At 43.6% G+C, this 21,225-nt stretch overlaps 1 protein-coding gene across 1 annotated transcript in view; it reads right to left on the reverse strand.

Annotated features, from left to right (window-relative positions):
• The window catches only part of fancm (FA complementation group M), a 131,377-nt gene extending 118,109 nt beyond the window's left edge, over positions 1-13,268 (reverse strand). Inside the window, exon 1 of the mRNA XM_059959537.1 lies at positions 12,566-13,268. Within this exon, the coding sequence (XP_059815520.1) occupies positions 12,566-13,112 (547 nt within the window). The 5' untranslated portion in view covers positions 13,113-13,268. The remainder of the gene's footprint in view (positions 1-12,565) is intronic.
• Between the last annotated feature and the right edge of the window lie 7,957 nt (positions 13,269-21,225).

Here is a 21,225-nt window from a genome sequence, read left to right on the forward strand (position 1 = left end):
CCGCTTACCTTTGCGTTTACGAAAGCATCCGACCCCTGGTCATCCCGCCAGCAACGCCACCTGTCCTACATCTCTGAATACACAACGGATGTCCGGCACGTCTCGGGTAAGGACAATGTCGTGGCGGATGCGCTCTCTCGCCCTACCGTTCATGCCCTTTCCCAAGGGGTAGACTTTGAGGCACTGGCAGAGGCACAGCAGGTAGATGAGGAGATTCCGAGTTACAGGACTGCAGTCTCTGGTTTGCAGCTCCAGGACCTCCCCGTGGGCCCAGGTGAGAGGACCCTACTCTGTGACGTCGCCACCGGCCAGCCCCGTCCGGTCGTCCCCGCAGCCTGGCAGCGACGTGTTTTCGACTCCATTCATAACTTGGCGCATCCCTCCATCCGGACAACTGTCCGGATGGTTTCCAGCAGGTTCGTTTGGCACGGACTCCGCAAACAGGTCAGTGAATGGGCCAGAACGTGCATGCACTGCCAGACGGCCAAGGTTCAGCGGCACACCAAAGCCCCACCGCAGCAGTTCCATCCCGCCCACCGGCGTTTCAACCACATTCATGTGGATATCGTGGGCCCCCTGCCAGTGTCGCGCGGAGCGCGTTACCTCCTGACTATCGTGGACCGGTTCACAAGATGGCCAGAGGCGGTCCCGCTCACCGACACCACCTCCGAATCTTGCGCCCGAGCCCTGATCGCCACCTGGATATCCCGCTTTGGTGTACCAGCCCACATTACCTCCGACAGAGGCGCCCAGTTCACCTCCAGCCTGTGGTCAGCTATGGCCAGCCTTTTGGGGACTCAGCTGCACCACACCACTGCCTACCACCCACAGTCGAACGGGCTAGTGGAGCGTTTCCACCGTCACCTGAAGTCGGCCCTCATGGCCCGCCTGCGGGGAGCCAACTGGGCGGACGAGCTTCCCTGGGTCCTTCTCGGCATCCGCACAGCGCTCAAGGACGACCTGCACGCCTCGTCGGCCGAGTTGGTATACGGCGCGCCCCTGGCCGTCCCCGGGGAGTTCCTACCAGCCCCGAGGGGGCAAGAGGAAGAACCCGCTGCAGTCCTGGGCAGACTTCGCGAGAAGCTCGGTAACCTGGCCCCCATACCCACTTCACAGCATGGGCGGCACCCGACCTGCGTACCCAAAGACCTACGGAACTGTAAGTTTGTGTTTGTACGAAGGGGCGGGCATCGGCCACCGCTGCAGCGGCCATACGAGGGGCCGTTTACGGTGCTCCGGAACAACGGGTCCACGTTCGTGCTGGACGTTGGGGGGAAGGAGGAGGTTTTCACGGTGGACCGCCTCAAGCCGGCCCATGTGGACCTGGCGCAACCGGCCGAGTTTCCGGCGCCTCGGCGCAGAGGCCGACCTCCCAAGCAGGTTCTGGCCCAGGCTGTGGACATTGGGGGGTGTATCGCCGGTTCTGGGGGGGGGTTATGTGGCGGCTCATTTCCTAGCGTATCCGAACCGACTCACAATTAGATAGCCTACGGGGGTTTGCGAGCACAGAGCTTTGGAGCCTCTTCGCCATGGGGGGCCGGTTGACAGAGGCTTAAAAGTGAGGCTGAAGTTTTCGAATAAAGTTTTTTCCTTCGACTGCAGTTACCGACTCCGTGTCGTAATTTTAGCGCTGCGTGTAGCACACCGCTACAGGATGCTGTCTGGCTGCTGAGTAACCATCTAGAGACTAACCATGTGACACATACCCAGGCCTGATCAGCTTGTGGTGGGCTTGCCTCAGCTGGGGCTGTCCTGTGATAAAAGGCCGAAACACACAGTGATATCGAGGTACACAACTGAAGATGTGTCGTAATGGTAGTAACATCATCTAGTGGTCATCTTTAAGAACTACTTCCACTCAAGTCAAGTGCAGTGCAGAAACTTTAGGGATTGTAACATCCAGTCCTATTAATCAAAATTGTTGGATTATGCTCAGGAACATTTATGCTTTGGAACATTTTGTTATAACTAAATGGAAGTTGGTTGTTTTCTGATTTACAGAAAACTTGGGCTTCTTTTTGCATGAAGAAGTGCAGCCTTGATATCAAGAAAAGTCACTCTCATTCCAAATTGAATGAAATTAAGCTTTGCTGTCCTCTCCTCTCTTCCCCACCCACCATCCACATTATGTTTTAAATTTAATCATAATTAATAGATTAGTCCAAAGGCTTTTGTTATTAATTGAAAAAATACTTAATTTATATAATAATTAATATATTTATTATTTGACTGATGGTATAATTATAAAATAAGGGCATTTCTCCTAATCTGGAAGACACCAACAATGGAAGGAGAGAATAAACAAGGTTGTAGACTAACTAGTTTTGAAGTTTTCTGTAGCAGAATAGACAAAGGCAAAACAGTTAGTGTTGTGTATTGGAATTTCAGAAGGTCTTTGATTTTAAAAAAAAGATCCATCAAAAGATTCAAACAAAATTAGTGTACAGGGTTAGAATAAATTGAACACATGAGACTACAGTTGCTGGAGGAATTCAGTGGGTCACACAGCATCTGTGGGGTTTGGAGGGGACGTGAGAAAGAGGGGAGAGAAAAGGGGAAAGAATTATCAATATTTAGGGTTGAAAGACTGCATAAAGGCACCTGAGGATTGATTCACGGAAGACACAGGAAACAGATCATTTTTGGGTTAGTGAGTTCTGGAACCCCCATTCTTTATAATCTACATCAATCATTTGAATTTGGGCATTAAACATCATATCAAAGTTTGCTGATGTTACAAAGCCATATGGATCAGTAAAATGAATAGGCAAGGAAATGGAGGAAAATGTGGGAAAAAAATTGGAAAAACCTGAGATCATTAAGTTTAATAGAAAAAAATAGAAAAGAAGGGGTTTATTTTTTTAAATAGTGAGAATTCTCAGGGTATTTGTACATGAATCACTGAAAGTTAACAGATAAGTATAGCAAATAAGGAAGGTGTTAACCTTTAACACAAGAAGGTTTGGGTATAGTAGAGAAGTCTTGCTCACATTATTAGGGGCTTGGTAGAATGCACTGCACAAGTCTACTTTTCCTAACTATGGAAGAATATACCTGCAAAGTACAGCAAAGCTTCAAGAAATTGATTCCTAGAATGGAGATTGTGGCCCTGTAATATTATACTCAAATTATGACAAATGAGTGATGACTTAATTGAAACACACAAATTCTTAATAAAATGCAGATTTATGTTTCCTTTGCCTGTGGTGAGTCTCATAATAAAATGTCAGTCATTTAGAAAAGGTAGGAAAAAATATTCTACCTAGACAGTGGTGGATCATAAGACTTCATTATCCAAGACAGTTGTGGAGGCTTAATAGATTCAGACCAAAAAACAACAGATTTGTAGATATTAAGAAATTGGGTTAGTGCAGGAGAATGGTACCAAGATAAAAAATCAATCTTAAGGCAAGCATCACTAAAGTAAGACTATGCAGTTTAAGAAAATATAAGAGAGAAACATACCACCATGCTGTCAGAGGAATATTACTTAAGGTATCGTTGGCCATTTCAACTGGCGTAAGATCCGAACAGAAAGCTGCAATTTGAAAAGCAACATATTCAAGTACTCAAATGAAAATGGAGAAAAATTGAGAGGGACATGAATTTGAAGTAAGTGGCTCTTGATTCAAAGATTTACCATCCATCTACATGCTCTTCGGTTTAATAGAATTATTGGTATGATCCATGTTTCATAATCTATTTCTTAATATGTATCTACTATGAGAAACTGTTGGATTAGTGCCTAAACTACATTAACTGTTACTGCCAAGAACCTTCTGGAAGACCTTGCTGCAGCTCTAGAGTAGAAAAATCTTATTAACAATTCATTGCAATGTGGATTAGGCAGCACAGAACTAAAGGAAAGCCAAGTACACAGATGTGATTTGTAAATTTGAATTACATGGAGGCTTCACTAAAGAGAACACCGCAAAATTTTTTCTTTCCACACAAAGAGGATATCAAGAGTGGAGAAAGTTAGAAAACACAAATTAGGCAATTAGTTAATTGAGAGAATTGTCAGAGAAAGTCTGGTTGATATATTTATGGAAAAAGGCACTTAAAAATAAACAAATAGTATAAATTAATGACCAAATATCTACTCTTTTGGTGCAAAGTACTAAATGGCAGCAGTACATAGAGTCAATATCAGAGTTACTCAGATGTCATAGCACTTGGGCTGATACCTCAGTTTGTTTCTGACCTGGGAGAGAATTTCACCAGGCCCAATCCTCACAAAATTCAAGCATTCCAATTATTTGCAATGTTTCGACACCTAATGATCAGATGAAAATCCTTGATCTGTCAGCAGTTACATGGCAGAAACTGCTAACAAGGCACAAGCATAACTTCTACTTTAAAAAAAAGGTTCAAAAACTCACTCGATGCAAGTAAATATACAGACTGCTTGAAAAGCTACGTCAAGGAACACCTGTGAAAGAATATTCCAATGAAGGGTCACTGATCTGAAATGTTAAATGCTTTCCTTCCACAGATGCTGCCCAATTTGCTGAGTTTTCCAGCATTTTCTCTTATTAATTACAGATTTCTAGCATCTGTAATTCTTTTGGTTTACAAGAATTTATTTACTTATATTTAATCAATGGTTAAAGAATTACAGCTCCGATTAAAATGCATTAACTACAAGATTGCCCAGTTATGCTAAACTAGACAGGTGCTAAGCCATTTAACAAACATGATCAAAGCTCTGATGTCCTACCACATCTAAATCATGAAAGATGGTGAACAAGTAAACATCAAACATGAGGAGGTGGTAACTCCAAGAATATCCTGAGCCATACACGAGTGTGAAAGAAATTCAATGCATTCACAACAACATTGAGGCAGACGAGCCAAATACTTGATTATCTCCATTTCTTCGCAAGTAACCCATCTTCAGCAAACTCAATCAACTTCACATGATGGCAAAGAAATGGCTGAGACCAGTGCCTGCTGCTGTAGAGCTAAAAATCTACACTGCTGAACTAATAGAACCTCTAGCCAAACTGTTTTACAATTACAACATTGAATTCTAGCTAAATGTAGACGTTACTCAGTTATATCCTATTCACAAAAAGCTGGACCTATCAACCTACTCTCAATAATCAACAAAGTAACAGCTTCATCAATCTGATCGGGTAGCATGGTAGTTACTCACCAGTAACGATTTCTTAAACTCCTGGTAATGCCCCCCCCCACCTCCCCCCTTCACCATTTCCCATCCGCTTTTCCCTCCCTCACCTAATCTCCTTGTCCACTCTTCGCCTCCTTCTGGTGCTCCTTTCCCCCATTCTTTCTTCCATGGCCTTCTGTCTCTTTCACTAATGAACCTCCCTGCTCTTTACTTCATCCCTCCCCCCTCCAGGTTTCACCTATCACCTTGTGTTTCTCTGTCCCCTCCCCCACCTTTTAAATCTACTCCTCAGCTTTTTTCTCAGCCTGGTCTGCTGACTTCCTCCGGCATTTTGAATGTGTTGCTCGGATTTCCAGCATCTGCAGATATTCTCTTGTTTGTGATTGAGTTACTCACCGATGCCCAGTTTGGAATAAACACAACACAATAGAACCGAGTCAGTCAAGCAGCATTTGTCACAAGTGCTGTATTTGTTGGGGCTGTCACATGTCCTAAGGGGGCATTAGTGGAAATAGAAGTTGTCAGGGGCATTTAAGATTCTTTGAGGGGAGGGGGAGGGGGAGGTGCGGTAAGTGGCATCCTAACTTGATGCACGAGAACTGACAGACTATTATTCCAAAAAAAAAGGATGAGGCACTGGAACACAGGAAGAACCCATAGTTCTGCAGGCAGTGAGCACTCATCATCACAATGCATCTGAAACTCGGCAATCTCATCCAAGCTTACCAACCAAACAGACATTACTGGGGATGCATAAATTAGCAAACAGGCTGCCCAACAATTCACTTTGACTCATGGCATGGAACGAATTCATACAATTTAACAGTTGCTAGTCAAGTACACCCCCACCCTCTCAACTTTCTCTACAGAACTACAGAAAATAGGTTGCATAACAATACAGCGCTGGCTGGAACCAAACAGTGAAATAGAGACAATTAGTTTACCTGCCGACCCCAAGGATTCCACTTGAGGCGTACAAAGCAACCTCAGCTTCATATGTGCGGTCAAGAACCATCTTTGGGGATTATCTATTCATTACATATTACTGACCTATCACTGGCTGCCTTGATTTCTCCACTCCCCTCACCCATCTGAACCACTCTCTGCACAAAAGTCAGAATCAGATTTATTATCACATCGTATTATACAAACCCCATTTCCAGAAAAGTTGGATTCCAAAATGCAATAAAATCTGATATGTTAATTCACGTGAACCCTTACTTAACTGACAAAAGTACAAAGAAAAGACTTTCAATAGTTTTACTGACCAACTTAATTGTATTTTGTAAATATACACAAATTTAGAATTTGATGGCTGCAACACACTCAACAAAAGTTGGGACAGAGTTAAAATAAGATTGAAAAGTGCACAGAATATTCAAGTAACACCGGTTTGGAAAACTCCACATTAAGCAGGCTAATTGGTAGCAGGTGGGGTATCATGACTGGGTATAAAAGTAGCGTCCATCAAAGGCTCAGTCTTTGCAAGCAAGGATGGGTCGTGGCTCACCCCTTTGTGCCAAAACTCGTGAGAGAATTGTTAGTCAGTTCAAAAGGAACATTTCCCAACACAAGATTGCAGAAAATTTAGGTCATTGTCACTTAACATAGTCCATTACTGCATCCAGAAATGCAACTTGAAACTGTATTATGCAAGGAGGAAGCCATACATCAACTCTATGCAGAAGCGCCGGCGAGTTCTCTGGGCCCGAGCTCATCTCAGATGGACCGAAAGACTGTGGAACCGTGTGCTCTGGTCAGATGAGTCCACATTTCAGATAGTTTTCGGAAAAAACGGGCGTCCAGTTCTCCGTGCCAAAGATGAAAGCGACCATCCTGATTGTTATCAGCGAAAGGTGCAAAAGCCAGCATCTGTGTTGGTATGGGGGTGCATCAGTGCCCACGGCATGAGTGAGTTGCATGTATGTGAAGGTACCATTGACTGTGAGGCGTATATTAGGATTTTAGAGAGACATATGTTGCCATGAAGGCGACGTCTCTTCCCGAAACATCCATGCTTATTTCAGCAGGACAATGCCAGACCACATTCTGCAAGGGCTACAACAGCGTGGCTTTGTAGACACAGAGTGCGTGTGCTTGACAGGCCTGCTGCCAGTCCAGATCTATCTCCTATTGAAAATGTATGGTGCATCATGAAGAGGAGAATCAGACAACAGAGACCACAGACTGTTGAGCAGCTGAAGTCTTATATCAAGCAAGAATGGACAAAATTTCCAATTGCAAATCTACTACAATTAGTATCCTCAGTTCCAAAATGATTAAAAAGTGTTATTAGAAGGAAAGGTGATGTAACACAATGGTAAACATGCCTCTGTCCCAACTTTTGTTGAGTGTGTTGCAGCCATCAAATTCTAAATTTGTGTATATTTACAAAATACAACTAAGTTGGTCAGTAAAACTATTGAAAATCTTTTCTTTGTACTTTTGTCAGTTAAATAAAGGTTCACGTGAATTAACATAACACAGATTTTTGTTTTTACTGCATTTTGGAAAATATCCCAACTTTTCTGGAAATGGGGTTTGTAGTATGAAATTTGTTGTTTTGTAGCAGTGGTTCAGTGCAAAGACAGACAGAATCCCTGACCGTTGTAACATGAGGGCGCTCCATTCTCTTCTGCCTACGATCTCAGATCAGGTGTGGTGACCACTGAATTTAAGCATATTACTAAGCAGAGGAAAAGAAACTAACGCGGATTCCCTCAGTAATTGTGAGTGAAGAGGGAAGAGCCCAGCGCTGAATCCCCAGCCACCTGGTGGTCGCATGAAATCTGGCGTATAGAAGACCTCCTTTCTCCGATTTCTGCTTCTGCTCACCCAGATGTGCTGCCACCATCATCAACAGTTTTTGAAGAAACTGTTGAGCCAGTTTCAGCACCAGCTCCTGATACTTCACTCATTCTTCAAGACGAAGATGTTGATGATCCTGACAACCTCACACTTGCAGACATGTAACTTCGCCTAGAGGTACAGCTATATTAAACATCTCTCTTTAGAAGCAGAAGTGCTCAACTGTTCTGAATAATTCCTGTACATTTACCTGTACCCTTTATTTTATCTGTGCCTGTACTGTATATTACTTTATTAAAATTTCACTTGCTACTCATTTAATATTTCTGTTTCATTATTATCTAATTTGTACTAATTTACATGATATTTTAAAGGTATGATGAGGCGGTTAGCTATTGCTCAATGTGATCCTTCTGTAATCTGGCATTTTCACTACTCCGGCACTCCTCAGGTCCCTATTATGCCCGATTATAGAAGGTCGACCTATACAACGTTAATTCAGTTCACAATGTAACATACCTGCACACATCTAGACCTAAATAACAATCAGGCATGGGCTCACAGTTGGCAACATACTAATGCCAGGTAGTGACTACCTCCAACAAGTCAACCCTCAACAGTGAACAGCATTACTGTAGCCAAATACTCCATCACCAACACTTGTGGGATGAGTTGGAGCTGTCATGAATGATAAACTCAACTGGACTAGACACAGATATAACAGGCTCACCAGGTCAGAAACTGGATATCCTACATCAAGGAGCTTAGAATTTGGCCTGTAAAGGCCTTTCTATCTGCAACACACACATGACAGAACATTCTTCATTTGCATGGATGAGTGTAACTCCAGCACTTCTCAAGAAGCTTAACACCATCCAGGACAAATAAAAAAACAGTTCAGTTGATTAATGCTCATTCCTTCCATTACCAGCACACTCATGCTACAATTCATATCATCTTCAAAATTCCCTCTCTTGACCACTGTGAGAGTACTTCCCTTTTGAGGAGGTAACAAAGTGAATTGATGAGGGTAGGACAGTGGAAGTTATATACACAGAGTAAGGCATTTCACAAGGTTCCTTATGGTAGGCTGATCATACCACGATCAGGAGGATAGGACCTGCGGCAACTTGTTAGCTTAGATTCAGAATTCCCTTGCCCATCGAAGAAAGTGATGGTGGAAGGGTGGTACTCTATTCTGCTTGAAGTCTGTGGCCTATGATGTTTTGCAGGGATCTGTGCTGGGATCTCTGTTATCTGAGTACATGTAAATAACGTATGAAAACACAGATGGATGGGTTACTAAGTTGTGCAGATGATAAGAGTTCTGCACAAGTCAATTGGATAGTAAAAAATGCATATGACATGCGTGCATTCATTGGTAAGCCAGTGAATACAAGAGTCAAGTTGCAACTACGGAAATCTTTGGTTAGGCCATGCTTGCTGACAGCAGCATTCGAGGCTGAATGGAGCCAGACCCGAACCTAAAGACCAGGGGATGATTTAGATATCACCCTTCCTGGCTTCAGGAAATCCAACCATCTAGCTGCTCCAGACAGCATTGTGTGCAAAATAAAAATCACAGCATTGTTCGCAATTCTGATCTTCTCATTACAAGAAAGATGTGGAAGCTTTGAAAAGAGTGCCAAAGAGATTTACTAGGATGCTGTCTGGATAAGTCAGTATGGGCAAAAATGGGAAGATGGACAAACTGTTTTCTCTGGGGTGGCAACATCTAAGAATTTTATAAACTGAGAGGCATTGATGAGGCAGACATTCAAAATCTTCTCCCCAGTCTAGAAATGTCAAGCACTACATTACATTTAATGTGAGATTGGGGAAAGCTTAAAGATGATGTGTGGAACAAGTTTTTGTTCGGAAAAATGTAGTGGTAGTGGTAGAAGCAGATACAATAGTAATAGAAGCATATACAAGAGTGGTGTTTCAGCAACTGTTAGACAGACATGACTGCACAAGGAATGGTGGGATATGGATCATGTACAGGCAGAAGAGATTTAATTTAATTCAGTATCGTTTGGTTAGACATTGTGGCCTGAAGAGCCTATTCTTGTGCTGAACTGTTTTCGGTTCTAAAGCCCTGACCGAGCAACAGAAACATGGGACCAAGATGCACTTCATCCTAATTTTGAAATGACACTCAAGAGAAAATCTGCAGATGCTGGAAGTCCAAGCAACACACACAAAATGCTGGAGGGACTCAGCAGGCCAGGCAGCATCGATGGAAAAGAGTAAACAGTCAATGCTCCCATCAGAGACCCTGGGATGAAGCATCAACTGTTTAATCTTTTCCACTGAAATTACATTGCTTCTTTATTGTCACTAGGACCAAATCCTGGAACTCCCTCTCAATTTGCATTGTAGTGTACCTTCTTAAACTGCAATAGCTTCAAATGCCATGTCTCCATCTCAAGGGGAAATATTGATTGGCAATAAATACTAACCTAGCCAGTGATGGCCAAGAGTACTACAATAAGTGCAGGTGCAGTCTGCAAGCTATCAGAGAGCTAAATGGCTATTCCATGCAAAGGTAGGGACACAATCAGATGTACAACAGCTGGGGCAGGGTTTGCTTGTCATTACTTCCTACAAGGTGAAAACTAAAGGCACGTATCATTCCCAGATGAGCTGAAAACCTTTTATACACGCTTTGAATGGGAGATTAACGCATTAACATCTATTGAATCTGATCTCTGTCTCAAGAGGCTGATGTCAGAACATCTTTCAAGAGGATGAACCCTCATAAGAAATCAAGCCCTATTGGTGTATACCTGGCAGGGAAATGAAAATCTGTGCCTATCAAATGGCTGGAGTATTTGAGAACATCTTCAACCTCTCACTGCCGCAGTCAGTTTCCCACCTGCTTCAAAAGGCCATGAACCCCTGCCCGACAGCAGGGTGAGCTGCCTCAACAACCATCACCCGGCAGCACTCACATCGACTGTGATGAGGTGCTCTGAGAGGTTGGTAAAGACTGAACTAACTCCCGCTTGAGCACAGCCACTCCAATTCTGCCTATCACCACAGCAGGTCAACATCAAAAGCAATCACTGGCTCTCCTCTCTGCTATGAAGCACCTAGACAACAAAACATACATCAAGCTGCTGTCAATTAGTTACAGAATCATACCATCAACGAGTTCAAATCCTGGGCCCCTGTACCTCCCAATGCAACTGGAGCCACAAATTCCTTAATGGGAAACCACAGTCAGGTCGGATAGGTCTAGTACCTCCTCTTGCAGACAATTAACCTCAAGGGTGCCTATTTAGCCCACTACTCCATCCTTGCTACACATGACTATGTGGCTAAGCTCAGCTCAAACACCATCTATGAATTCATCAGCGACACCACTGTTGCTGGCACAATCTCAGACGGCGACAAGGAGGTGTACAGGAGAGAGACAGATCAAATGCTGGTTAAGTGCCTCATCAGCAAGACCAAGAAATTAATCCTGGCCTTCAGGAAGCAGAAGTCAGGAGAACACAGACGAGTCCTCACTGAGGGGTCAGCAGTGGAAACAGTGAGCAGTTTCAAGTTTCTCAGCATGAACGTCTCAGAGGATCTATGGTGGGCCCCAACGCATTCACACAATCATCAACAAGGCATGCCAGTGGCTCTGCTTCCTTACGTGTTCCTCAGGGTCAACATGTAACAAAAGACTAGCAAATATCCATGGATGGACAGTGGAGAACATTCTGACTGGTTGCAATGTGCAGAGAGGCTACATGGCACTGTACACTCAGCTAGCCCCATCACAGGCTAACATCCACCGAACAGGAAATCTTCAGGAGGTGGCGCCTCAGCAAGGCAGAACCACCACCACAGGAATTTATACTCATTTCTGTCTTGCACTGTACTGGCGCAAGAAAAATTTCATGACGTCAGTGGTGATAATCATGATTCTGTAAAGTGTATTTCTAAGACATTAATATAAATGCAAAGTTGAAGCACACACATACTCACCAAATGAATAAGAAATGTGTGATCAGCTGCCTGACTGCATTTACTACTTCATGTAAAAACAGGTTTATAAAGACATTATAAAGCGCATTATAAAGACATTATTAATATGTAGCAGCCTCTCTGGACTCTGGATTGAGGATTGCGTATAGTCTGTTTTGTTATATGCTCTTGCGGTATCATTCTGGAGCAACGTTGTCTCATTTTTTAAACTGCATTACATTTGTGCTTTCAAAATGACAAATAAACTGAATCTGAATCTGAATAAAACGGAGAACTATGTTTTAAGGGATCTATTCACTACAAACAACCTTTGGCTAACATCAGAAAAAACGCTACCTCATTCATAGTGCCCAAGAGTTTTAAGTAATGCCTTTATAAAGCTTTGAGCAACACACAAAATGCTATGGACTCGGGACTTCATCAGGATTCAGCCTGAAACATCAACTGTACATTTCCTTCCATATGTATTGCATGACTTGCTGAGTTCCTCCAGCAGTTTGTGTGTCTGTTGCTCAAGTGTGTTTCCAACATTTGCATTACTTCTTGGTATGTATACAGCCTTGAGTGGAATAATTTATCAAATCTGATCCCAGCTGGGCTCAGTCACCAGTGTTCACATAATTTGCTATAAACAATAATTACCTGTCATCTCGGCCATGTGATTCTGCGGGATGCCCATCACTTTGTAACAAGCTTCGATCTGCTGAGCGACCAAAGGCTTGGTCGGAGCCATGAATACAATCTTCCCCGTGGGATACCAGCGGTAGAAGTTGTACATCAACACGGCGGCGATGAAGGTCTTGCCCATGCCGGTGGGCAGACACACCAGCGTGTTTTGGAAGAGCGCGGCACGGACCATGGCGAACTGGTAAGTGCGGAGTGGCCAGTTGGTCGGGTAAATCCACATGTCGCCCGAAGACAGATCGAAGCCGGGAAGGGTGGCATCGGACCCGGCCCTCGGGGCCCCCGAACCCTGTCCGCCGCTGCCCAGGCTCTGCTCCGCCTCGAACACCGCCACCAGCAACACATCGTCATCCTCGCCGTCCTCGAAGCCATCCGGCGCGGCGGCAGCAGTCGCGTCTCCCGGCCGCGGGCTGCGCTCCGGCGGCCTGCCGTCAGAGCGGGACTGCGATGCGCCCGGTTTGGTGCCCCAGCTCTGGAACAGGGTCCGCTGCCGCCCGCCGCTCATTCGCAAAGCTCCTGCCAGCCGTCAAATTCAAACGCTCGGCGCCGTTCAGCATCGTTTACCGGCGGCGGTCAACCACCGCTCGAATCCGGCGCCCTCCGTGACGCGCCGGGGTCAAAGGGGGAGCGCGCAACTCCTCCGTCGCTTCTTCGCAGGGGGTTGGCAGGCCAACTTTAAAATAAAGATGCATTACCGCCACCTACTGAAATCGAGTGTGAGAACGATCAAGAGAGTGACTAACTCTTAGCATCACCACCCAAAATAAATAATTCTAATAAATATCTAAGTCAATAATACTAGATCCTTTTTCACATTATACCCAAGTTTACTGATAATACAAATCAGAATCAAGTTTGTCATCAGTAACATATGATGTGAAATTTGTTGTTTTACAACAGCAATACAGTACAAAAGTATAAATATGTATAAATGACAAAAAAAGTGCATAAAATTAACAAGGTAGTGTTCATGGTTTCGTGGACTGTTGGGAAATCTGATGGCAGAGGGGAACAATCTGTTCCTGAATCGTTCAGTGTGGGGTTTCAGGCTTCTATACTTCTTTGTTGATGATAGTATTGACATCCCCCACCTCTCCCAGAAGTTCCGGGACTCTCCCGCATATTGACAGCGGCTCCCTGACCCCGCAAATTACATACAAAATCCCGGAATCTGATTTTTTGGCGAGGGAGAGAGGGGGGGGGGGGGGAAGAGCAAGAGGGAGCATCCTGATTGGTCTCTCTTTGTACTAAGTAGACCTCTCTCTCTCTCTCCCTCTCCCTCCCTCTCTCTCTCTCTCTCTCTCTCTCTCTCTCTCTCTCTCCCCCCTCTCTCCCCCCTCTCTCCCCTCTCTCCCCCTCTCTCTCCCTCCCTCTCCCTCCCTCCCTCTCTCCCCCTCCCCCTCTCCCCTCTCGCCCCCCCCCCCCCCCGTGGAGAACATTCTGACTGGTTGCAATGTGCAGAGAGGCTACATGGCACTGTACACTCAGCTAGCCCCATCACAGGCTAACATCCACCAAACAGGAAATCTTCAGGAGGTGGTGCCTCAACAAGGCAGAACCTTCAGATTTCAGAAATCAGCTGTCTCACAAAACACTTGTGAATCTGATGTCTTGCAAAATTAACAAATTCATTGACACAGACTGCGATGAGACTTCCGGCAAAGTGTTCAAGCCACATCACAGTACAAGGAAAGTTTGCAAAATAAATAGAACAGCTATTTCCATTAGCATTTAGCTATTGGCATTGAGACTGCCAACAAAATACTCAACAAGGAATATATGTGTGTGTGTGTAAATAGTTTCAATATGTGATCAAATAAATTGGTGTGTTCTTTCATAATCAAATGTCCTGTATACATACACCCTTGGAGGTTGTTGACCCGGGGGGGAGGGTGCTACCTCCATGAAATGAGTTTTTGCAGGGTGGGATGTCTTTATTGAGAAAGGAGCATGTCATAAACAGTGAGGATCCTTAACAATGAATGCCTTCTTGAAGAGCCATCTTTTGAAGATGTCCTCCATGGTGGGAAGGGTTGTGCCCATGATGGCTGACCCTGCAGCCCTCAGCGGCCTCTTGTGACCTTGGGCACTGAGGGCTCCACACCAGACTGTGATGCAACCAGTCAGAACGCCTCTGCCATACATCTATAGAAATTTGTAAGAGTCTTTAGTGACATACCAAATCCCCTTATACTCCTTACGAAGTAGAGCCACTGGCATGTCTTCTTCATGATTACATCAATGCATTGGCTCCAGGACAGATCCCTTGAGGTGTTGACACCCAAGAACTTGAAGCTGCTCACCCTTTCCACTGCTGACCCCTCAGTGAGGACTAATGGCTGTTCTCCCAACTTCCCCATACTGAAGTTCCCATCAGTTCTTTAGTCTTGCTGACTTACCTGTTGAGTGTTAGGTGGCAGTGTGGGCTGTGAGTACGCTGCAGAGAGACTTCGGCTAATATAGACTTGTGAATTGACACAGCAACAAAATAGAGAGCTGGAGTATGTTTTTAAATGGTAAACAATTGGAAAATGCCAGTATGCAGAGGGCCTAGCAACCCCTTGTATATGAACACTGAACATTACATGCATTCACAACAAGTAGTTAGGAAAACAATGGTTCAATGGTCTTACTTAATATCAGAGAATGTGTACAGTGTACAACCTGAAATTCTTACTCTTCACAGATATCCACAAAAAAAAACAGAAGAAAAACCCAAAGCATGAATGACAGAAAATCATTTGAAGCCCAAGGCCCTTCCCACCCCTACACACAGGAAGCAGCAAAACATCAACCCTTCCCCCATCTGCATCAGCAAAAGAATTAGAGCCCCCAACTGCCCCACCACCACCACCACTTGTCATACAAGCAATAGCAAAGCCCCCAGAGACCAGGATAAAAAAAGACACTGTTCATCTCAACACTTCAACATACCACAGTACCCCTCTCCCTCCCTCTGCCTCTCTCTCAAAACAGGCATCACTCCTTCCACAATGAGGAGGGACGCCAACAGCTTCCTGTTTCGATGTTACAGTCTGCAGCTTCACACACTTCAACAGCATTGACATTCTGATCTTCCATGACGCTTCAGTCGGCGACACAGGCAATACCTGCATCAGGCTGCTGTTTATTCATTACAGTTCAGTGTTCTACACCATCATACCCTCAGTACTAACCAACAAGCTCCAAAATCCTGGGCCTCTGTACCTCCCTCTGCAATAGGATCCTTGACTTCCTCATCAGGAGATCACAGTCAGTGCAGATTAGAACTAATATCTCCTCCTGAACAAAAGTCATCACTGGCGCACATCAAGGATGCATGCTTAACCCACTGCTCTACTCTCTCTGCACCCAAGATTGTGTAGCTACACACAGCTCAAACACCGTCTATAAATTTGCCAATTAAACAAGTATTGTTGGCAGAATTTCACACGGTGACAAGGAGGCATACAGGAGTGAAACAGATCAGCTGGTTGAGTGGTGTCGCAACAACGACCTTCAGTAAGACTAATGAACTGATTGTACACATCAAGGAGGGGGAAGTCGAGGAAACACATATTAGTCCTTGTTGAGGGATCAGCAGTGAAAAGGTTGATCAGTTTTAAGTTCCTGGGTGTCAACATCTCTACAGATCTGTCCTGGGCCCAACATATTCTTGCAATTACAAAGAAAGCACCACAGCAGCTACATTTCATTAGAGGATACTTGATATATCACCAATGACTCACTCTAATGAGTGGCATCACCCCTCCATATGGAGGGGCCACTGCACGGGATTGGAGAAAACTGCAGCAAGTTGCAAACTCAGCCATCTCCGTTGGGGGCGCCAGCTTCCCCAGCATTGAAGACATCTTCACAAGGCGATGTCTCAGAAATGCCACATCCATCATTCAGGACCCCTACCACCCGGGACATGCCCTTTTCTCATTGCTAACAGGGAGGAAGTACAGGAGCCTGTACACTTATGATTTTAGGAACAGCTTCTTCCCCTCTGCCATCAGATTTCTGAATGGACAATGAACCCATGAACACTATCTCAGTATTATTTTCTTTATTTTTGCTCTCTTTTGCACCAGTTATTTAATTTAACTTTATATATTTTTTATTATTATGTATTGCAATGTATTTCCTCCACAAAACAACAAATGTCATGACATATGTCAATGATATTAAACCTGATTGTGAAATGAGACTAGCACAGTCAGATAACTTGACAGACATGGATGAATTAGGCCAAAGCTGTACAGCTCCATCGCTCTGTTTCCCTCTTATCTACCCTAATAATTGGATACTCAAAAACTGTTTGATTATAATTCACCTGCTTGCACAGGATCCAGATTTATTTTTCTCCTACCTCAATCATGCAATTCCTGAGGTTCTTACAATCTGTTTTCTAGTACTCTCTTATTCCATCTTTTGCCTCTTCATCACTTTTTTTTCATCAATTATTTGGCATTCTTAACGCTCTCACAATTCTTTTCTTTACTAATTATTGACAGGATTAAAAGTTCCTGTTTTTTAGGAGCTTTAGGAGTTTTAACAGCTCCTAGCAACTGTTTATTTTGTCATGGATGGATCAATTTTACCCATGAAATTTTTAATTTTTTAGCATACAATGTTCAAACCAAACATTGACGATATACGGCATGTACTGTATATGTATATATACTGTAGCTAGGGTGTCTAAGACATTTGCAGAGTACTGTGGTAATTTTATGTATTACACTGTACTGCTGCCACAAAATGAAAAAATTTCATAATATATGTGAGTGATGATAAATCTGATTCTGATATGGGTCTTTATTGTGGACTGAGAGTGGGAAGGGGACAGGGAGAGGGGAATCATGGTTGGGAAAAGGGGAAGGGGTGGGAAGCAACAGAGAGACATTCAGTAATGATCAATAAACCAATTGTTTGGAATTAATTGACCTTGCCGGGTGTCACAGGGCTGGGTGTGTCTGCACCCGCGCTACACCCACCCCCCCCCCGTCCCCAACGCTCCGTCTCTACCACCTGAACCACACCCCTCCCACAATGCTCCACCCTCACCATTTTCAACATCCTTTGCTCCTGCAAGATTTACAAACCCATTCTTCACTCCATGTTTACATGAGTACTGTGCAAAAGTCTGAGGCATCTTAGCTATATATACTGCAAATGCCTAAGACTTTTGCACAATATGTATAGTCTGCCCTGCCTCAGGCCTATGGTAATTATCTCATTGATTCCATCAAGCTTTGCTCCAGAAAAACTTTTCAAATTCATTCTCTTCAAGGTACATTGACAAATTTGATCTTCTCAGTATGGCATAGATACTGCACTGCATATTGTACCACCTCCTCTTATTTATAGTTTACGATAATTTTACCACTACTTAAAACTACACTCTTTAAAACTACACTTCTAATGTTTATTGACTGTTGTCATGTCCACCGTACTAATACTCATTTCAGTTCTTCTCAGTCAAGATCATTCCACTGCTTTCTTTCCATCCTTTCTCTTTATAATTGTACCACTTCCTTCTTTCCTGACATTAGGTAACCCGAAATACTAATTTCCCAACCCTGGTCATCACGTAACAAGACCTTATTAAGGCTGAAAGCATTGTGCCTAACAATTAGCTGAATAAATGCTTCTTCTATGTTTGTAGGTCAAGGTCAAATCTTTTACTGCCCAGAGCATTTTTTTTTTTGCGTTGTACTTTTGTTATCCAAATGCCATTCCACATAGGCCTGTAGGCTTTGCCCAAATTTTAACATTACTGTTTTATTTACTCCATCTTTGTTGCACAAATATAAAACTTCCTGTCGCATTCAACGTATCATTTTCAGCTGGCTTTGCCATAATTCCAAAACTTACACTACCTTATTTAATTTAAATCTTTATCTACAGCCTTTGGATAACTGACTTAGCTGACTTAGTGGAACCTATCAAAATGGAACAGTCCTTGTTTCCTTGATATTATGAATTGTATAACCCTTTCTCACACACTGCCCTTCAAGTCACACTATCATCCACTTAATTCATTCAAATATATTTTGTCATCTTGAATGCGGCTCTGCTAGAAATAGTGTGCTGGATCATGCTGGCCTCATGCACGATTGCTCTTACCTCGTCCCTTCACTCTTTGGATTTCAATAATGCGACCAAGTGGTGTGTGTAAACAGCAGAGGCCCTCCCTTGAAACCTTGTGTGGTGAACTATGTGCCTGTCGGGACACGCCCCTGCTGACTGCTCCTGTGGCTCCTCCCACAGGCCCCTGTATAAAGGAGACCTGCGGCCTGAAGATCGGCCTCAGTCTCCAGGACCTTGTATGATAGACACTCACTCCTGGTTCCTTCTTCCAGTCAATAAAAGCCGATATCTCGCCTACGTCTCAGTGTGAGTTATTGATGGTGCATCACCTTGCAAAGCTGGGAGACAGAGGGAGGGAAGACAGCTTTCATAGTTCAAATACCTTTCAAAATGTTGAGAGACATTTAACATGATTAAAATTGAAGAAAATAATCCATAAACTAAAATCGCTTGAAGTAAGAAAAATGATGTTAGATAAAATACAAAAAAATTTTTAAAAATTAAACTGATGCAAAATAAATTTTAAATCATAAATATTCTTACCTCTTTACCCTGTGAGTCGGTTAAAATGTTGGTAGCTGCACAGGATCCAAGTGGCCTTCTCCCCAGCAAACATTGGTCTATCCTGCTGTTCAACATGTATTCAGCCATGCAGAGTTAATAAGAGGTGTTAGAAAGACCATTGAAATCCCATTCAGCAAAGCAGACATCAAATCAGATTTTGCTCCTTGACTGATGCCACAGTTTGACATCCTATATCTTTCAAACAGGTGAATGGTCACACCTTATTTCCACTGTAGGACAGTCTAAACATAAAGGGTACAGGTTTAAAGTGAGAGATGAGAAATTTAAAGGGAATCTGAGGAGCAACTTTTTCTGACAGAGGTTGGTGGGTAAATGGAGCTGCCAGTGGAAGTGGTAAAGACATGTACAGTTACAATATTTAAAAAATATTCAGACGGGTACCTGGATAGGAAAGCTTTAGAGCAGGACAGGCCAAATTCAGACAAATGGGACTAGCTCATGTGGCTGACTTGGTCGGTATGGACGAGTTGGGCTGAAGAGCTATTTTCCACGCTGAATAACTCTACAAATCTAAGTGCTAGAATTACAAGAACAAATTACCCTTGTGAAGGCTGACACAACTTGTATTTGCAAAAACTGAACTTACCCAAAATAATATTATGCAATATTTAACATTCACCCATGCATAGTATGTTTATTAGACTGGGCATACAAGTTACTGGACTATCTCCCTTTTCCTGACAGACATAAAATAACTCTCTAGAGGGTGCACTGAATGGGTCCAGAGTACATTTAGTGGATCATTTAGCTCAACATGCAGTGAAAGTAGCTTGAATCTGCAGTAGAATAAATAGCTTTTGTCAATGCTCCTGTACTGATTATTACAACAAGCAGAGCTTAGCAGAACCCCAGCAGTAGCTGAGATCTACCTTCCCTGCCTGAGGTAAGTTAAACCCATCTTCTACACATTTTCAAAATCCAACATCCTCGTTACCCTTCCAGCAAATCACTACACACTCCCTAAGGCCGAAATATTGTTCTAGGCTTAATATCCAGAATTAAATATAGCAGTCCAAGGAGCATTTTAGTAAGTATTATATTCCTAGTGACTATTCATAGAGACAAGAATTCCACATGCCTTTTTACCAATCTTCTCAGTTTATCTTGTTACACTCAAAGAGGTGCCCATCCATACCAGGCATTTCTGCCATTTACATCAGAAGGGTCATAGAGTCATAGAGCACTGCAGCAAAGAAACGGTCCATCTAGTCTGCACTGAACTATTATTATACCTAGTCCCATCTATCCACACCTGGGCTGTAGCATCCAATCCCTGTACCTATCCAAATTACTCTTAAATGTTGAAATTGAAGCTGCGTCCACCACTTCCACTGGCAGCTCGTTCCACACTCTCACCACCCTCTGAATGAAGCATTCCTCCTCAGGTTCCCCTTAAATGTTATATCTTTCACCCTTAACCAATGACCTCTAGTTCCAGTCCCACCATACCTTAATCAAATCTCCCCTCATTCTCCTATACTCCAGAGAATAAAGTCCTAGCCCATTCCTATAACAGGTCCTGAAGATGGGACAACATCCTCGTAGTCAGGTGATCAGAACTGCACATAATATTCCAAATTACCAAAAGCAACACCACACATTTGTCAGCATTAAATTCCACCTGTCACTTTTCAGCCCATTTTTCCACCTGGTCCAGTTCACCCTGCAGGCTTTGTTAGCCTTCCTTGCTGTCCACTATGCCCCCAATCTTGGTGTCATTCACAAATTTGCTGTTCCAGTTTACCACATAATCACTCCAGATCGTTCATATTGAAGGCAAACAATAATGGGCCCAGCACCAATTCCTGCAGCACATCACTAGTCACAGACCTCCAGTCAGAGAGGCAAACACCTACCACCTTTCTCTGGCTTTTTCCACTAAGCCTACATCGAATCCAATTTACTATCTCATCCTGAATGCCAAGCAATTGAACCTTCTTGACCAGTCTTTAAAAAAC

The sequence above is a fragment of the Hypanus sabinus genome, chromosome 2 (assembly GCF_030144855.1).
Source record: "Hypanus sabinus isolate sHypSab1 chromosome 2, sHypSab1.hap1, whole genome shotgun sequence".
Classification (NCBI taxonomy): Eukaryota; Metazoa; Chordata; class Chondrichthyes; order Myliobatiformes; family Dasyatidae; genus Hypanus; species Hypanus sabinus.